Source organism: Salvelinus sp. IW2-2015, linkage group LG22, assembly GCF_002910315.2.
Source record: "Salvelinus sp. IW2-2015 linkage group LG22, ASM291031v2, whole genome shotgun sequence".
In the NCBI taxonomy this organism is placed as follows: Eukaryota; Metazoa; Chordata; class Actinopteri; order Salmoniformes; family Salmonidae; genus Salvelinus; species Salvelinus sp. IW2-2015.
In genome coordinates, this window is record NC_036862.1 from 32,459,055 (window position 1) to 32,464,081 (window position 5,027).

General features: G+C 45.2%; 1 protein-coding gene across 1 annotated transcript in view; it reads right to left on the bottom strand.

The window, feature by feature from the left end:
* Window positions 1–5,027, bottom strand: part of LOC111982724 (chloride channel protein 2-like) — a 93,744-nt gene that overhangs the window by 27,683 nt on the left and 61,034 nt on the right. Inside the window, 2 exon segments of the mRNA XM_070433881.1 lie at window positions 1,507–1,697; window positions 2,548–2,681. Coding sequence (XP_070289982.1) covers window positions 1,507–1,697; window positions 2,548–2,681 — 325 coding nt within the window.

Here is a 5,027-nt window from a genome sequence, read left to right on the forward strand (position 1 = left end):
CACACACACACACACACACACACACAAGCACAACCCCATGCACGCACACACACAAGCACAACTGCACCTCCTAAGACACATCTCCCTCTCTCGCTCTCCTTCTCGGTCTCTCTTTCCGTCGGTCCCTCTCACTCTCCTTTGTCACTGTCTCTCTCTCCGTCGGGCCCTCTCGCTCTGTTCAATTCAATTCAAGGGCTTTATTGGCATGGGAAACATATTTTAACATTGCCAAAGCAAGTTAAGTAGATAATGAATAAAAGTGAAATAAACAATAAAAATGAACAGTAAACATTACACTCACAGAAGTTCCAAAAGAATAAAGACATTTCAAATGTCATAATGTCTACATACAGTSTTGTGGCAATAGGTCACAAATCTTGCTGCTGTGATGGCACACCGTGGTATTTCACCCAGTAAACATGGGAGTTTATCAAAATTGGGTTTGTTCTCAAATTCTTTGTGGATCTGTGTAACCTGAGGGAAATATGGGTCTCTAATATGGTTATACATTTGGCAGGAGGTGCAGCTCAGTTTCCACCTCATTTTGTGGGCAGTGTGCACATAGCCTGTCTTCTCTTGAGAGCCAGGTCTGCCTACGGCTGCCTTTCTCAATAGCAAGGCTATGCTCACTGAGTCTGTACATAGTCAAAGCTTTCCTTACGTTTGTGTCACAGCGGTCAGGTGTTCTGCTACTGGGTACTCTCTATTTAGGGCCAAATAGCATTTGTTTCTCTCTAACTCTCCTTCTCTGTCAGTCCCTCTGTCTGTTTTTCAGTCATTTAAGAACAAATTCTTATTGACAATGACAGCCTACCCCAGCCAAACCTGGATGATGCTGTGCCAATTGTGCACCGCCCTATGAGACTCCCAATCATTGCAGGATGTGATAGAGCCTAGATTCGAACCAGGGACTCTTGCACTAACATGCAGTGCCTTAGACCCCTGAGACACTCGGGAGCYCACTCTTTCTCCTTCTGTTTCTCTCTCTGTCAGTCTCTCTCTCCTTCTTTCACTCCCTCTCGCTCACTCTGTCTATTATTGATGGGACAATAAAGGCTTGTTAAACCTTTTTTCTCACATATCAACCATGGGACTAGAACGATTTTATATCATTTTATTTTTTCTCTCATATTGGTTGTCAAATGGAGCCAGTGAAGCAGATGGARCCAGCTACCACTGTATTTGCTATAGTTCTGGTTCTCCTGTGTCTCTAAGCTGACCTGGTATCCTGTCCTCCTCCACTGATCCAGTCTTCAAGACGTTTTGGGTAAAAATCCAAACTTATACAGCGTTATGTGTACTGTTAGCTTGGTGTGGTACTGGGGACTCCAGACATGACTGACCTCAAAGAGTGTACTGTTAGCTTGGTGTGGTACTGGGGACTCCAGACATGACTGACCTCATAGTGTGTACTGTTAACTTGGTGTGGTACTGAGGACTCCAGACATGACTGACCTCAAAGAGTGTAACGTTTAGCTCGGTGTGGGTTGTCAAGACTGTACTTACCTGGAACCGGACCTCCTGGTTAACCCTCTGGGAGCCGTCCTCGCTGCCCGGATGGGAGACCATCGACAGGCGCTTCTTCTCAGCAGTAGCTCGGTCTCTCAGGTACTCCAGCCTCCGTGGCCGGCCCAGCTGTAGGGACAGGAGGGCCTGGAGCTGGGCACGCTCAATAGAACCCAGCAGGATCATCGACTCTGAGGGGTGGGGGAGAGAGAGAGAGAGCATGGAAAGCAAGGGAGAGATGGATGGAGAGAAATATGAGATGAGAGTGCCATAAAGAAGGGAATGGGGTGATGAAGAGAGGACAGATATGATGGGATGAAAGGCAGAGGAGAGACAGATGAGGATAAAAAGAAGGGGGATGATGGAAAAGAAGAGAAATGGAGAGAGAGGGGCCAGGAGATTAGAATGAGAGAGGAGGGRGAGGACAAAGTGGGAAGATGTGATGGAGGAGAGGAGAAAGAGAGCTCTTCTAGAACAGTAGTTAATGTGCAGACTGCAGGGGACTCCTAACACATGTTTCTGCATGGTAAGTTATGTAACTAACAACAGCCAGGCGTCTGAGTTTGAGTGTATGTGTGTGTGTGTGTGTGTGTACACGACGGGGTGTGTATGCGGGGGTGTGTTTGTTTGTTTAAAATAATTGCCCCAGCTAATTTCTTTGGCATCGCTACACAATTACAACAGACTTGGCATACTGTATAAGAATATATAACTTGAAAAGTATGAGTATGTGTCTGCGCCTGTAAAGTATGAGTATGTGTCTGCGCCTGTAAAGTATGAGTATGTGTCTGTGTCTGTAAAGTATGAGTGTGTGTCTGTGTCTGTAAAGTATGAGTATGTGTCTGTGTCTGTAAATGTATGAGTGTGTGTCTGCGTCTGTAAAGTATGAGTATGTGTCTGCGTCTGTAAAGTATGAGTATGTGTCTGCGTCTGTAAAGTATGAGTGTGTGTCTGCGTCTGTAAAGTATGAGTATGTGTCTGCGTCTGTAAAGTATGAGTATGTGTCTGCGTCTGTAAAGTATCAGTATGTGTTTGTCTCACCACTGGACTCGAGCAGGGCCAGGGTCTTTAGGTGTCCAGCCAGCAGTACATCATGCAGGTCTCTGTAGCAGCAGTTGAGGGTGATGTAGGTCACATCCCTGATCATGATGTCTTCCACACGTATATTATACTTCCTGAAGGACGATAGGAGAGAGGGATGACGAGGGGAGGAGTGGAAGAGAGGGAGTGGTTATTAGCACCACCTATACAGTCAGTGAGTGATAACTATTAGAAAATAGGAGTGAAAAGTTAAGCCCCCAAAAAATGTAATCTGTCAATTCCTCTGTCCTTTCAGAGGTGACTTTGGAACTACATCCTAGTCAGTCCTGAACTTATTGCTACAGAGGTGAGGTTGCATCCGGACGTAATAGTTGTACTGTATAGGAGGTGACTGTGTGAGAGAGCAGGTTCTGCCTCAGAATATTTGTGGTTCTACCCCTCTACCCTGGCCACACAGTACACTAGACAGGTTTCCTTCCTGCCAGACAGGCTGAGGGTGCCAACCTCYGACAGCAACACTAGGTTCCGCTGCCAAGTTCTGTCCGTGCCAACCCCGACGCAGGCCTTCCCTCTGTCCCACTACAAGATCTAAAACCCATATACCTGTACTGCCCGGTTTCTGTACACCAATACAATAACCCCCTCTGTAGCTTTAAACCAGGGAATCATGTGATCGTGTCTCAATGTAAATAAGGTATGAAATTATTGTTATTTTCAAATACAATCCCTTTTTAGACTTAGTTGTGGTCAATTTGCAGTGCACAAATTATTATAATTACGTTCCGGCCCCCCAACCAGCCGCTCCGACAAAAATCGGCCGACGTTTGAATCTAGTTGCCTACCCCTGCTTTAAACCAATACAATAATCCCCTATACAGCAGACCTAATATAATGAGCACTTCAATGGTTCTGAAACCAACAAACAGAAACCTGTCTCTTATTGTATCTGTCTCATAACTTCAGAGTACAGTGGACTGTAGGCACATTGCCACACACACACACACACACACACAACACAACACAACACCACACACTGAGAGAAAAAGTGATGTGCATGTAATTGTTGCCTCACCTCTCTCTCCAATCAGCTAGATGGCGCCGACAGACATGGCAGCTCTAATTCTAGCAACGTTTCAGTATTTAGTTTTTTTGTGTTTTATTTCTCACATTAAAGCCCAGAAAGTTTGTGTTATTACATACAGCCAGAAAAAACTTTTGGATATCAGAGCGTCGGTAACTCACAAGCATTATGACCAGGATTACGACTTTCCCGAATTGGATCCTTTGTTTGTACCACTCAGGGCAATTTAACTTATCCCAGAGGCTGCTCCAAGACGCCTGCCGGCGGAGAAGAGGTATTCGGAGTGGACTTCTAGTCCGACTCAGGAGGCGTATATTACCCGCTAATGTTCAGTCTTTGGACAATAAAGTAAATAAATAAAGTAGACGAGCTCAGGGCGAGGATCTCCTTCCAGAGAGACATCAGAGACTGTAACATACTCCGCATCATGGAATCATGGCTCTCTCCGGATATACTGTCCCCGTCCATACAGCCAGCTGGGTTCTCAGAACATTGCGCAGACAGGAATAAAGAATTCTCAGAGAAGAAGAAAGGCGGGGGTGTATGTTTCATGATTAACTACTCATGGTGTGATTGTGATAATGTACAGAAACTCAAGTCCTTTGTTCACCCGACCTAGAATACCTCACAATCGAATGCCGACCGTATTACCTCCCAAGAGAATTCTCTTTGGTTACAGTCACAGCCATGTATATTCCCCATCAAGCCAATACCACGATGGCCCACTGGACTTGGTGCAAACTGGAAACCACATATCCTGATGCCGCATATATTGTAGCTGGGGATTTTAACAAAGCAAAGTTGAGGAAAACGCTACCGAAGTTCTATCAACACATTGACTGTACTGTAGTTCTCGCGCTGCTAAAACACTCAGCCACTGCTACTCCAACTTCAGGGATACCTACAAGGAAATTATTGTCCTCTCTTCGGCAAATCAGATCATCACTTTATTTTGCTCATCCCTTCCTATAGGCAGAAATTCAAAAAGGAAGTACCTGGCCTGAGGTCTATTCAACGCTGGTCTGACCAATCAGAATCCATGCTTCAAGATTGTTTTGATCACCCGGACTGGGATATGTTCAGGGTAGCCTCTGAGAATAATATTGACGTATACATTGACATGGTGACTGAGTTCATAAGGAAGTGTAGAGTGGATGTTGTTCCTACTGTGACTATTAAAACCTACTCAAAACAGAAACCGTGGATAGACGGCAGCATTTGCGCAAAACTGAAAGCACGAACCACCGCATTAAACCATGGCAAGGTGACTGGGAATATGGTTGAATTCAAACAGTGTAGTTATTCAGTAAGGCATTCAGTAAGGCAATCAAACAGGAAAAACGTCAGTACAGAGACAAAGTGGAGTCGCAATTCAACGGCTCAGATACGAGACGTATGT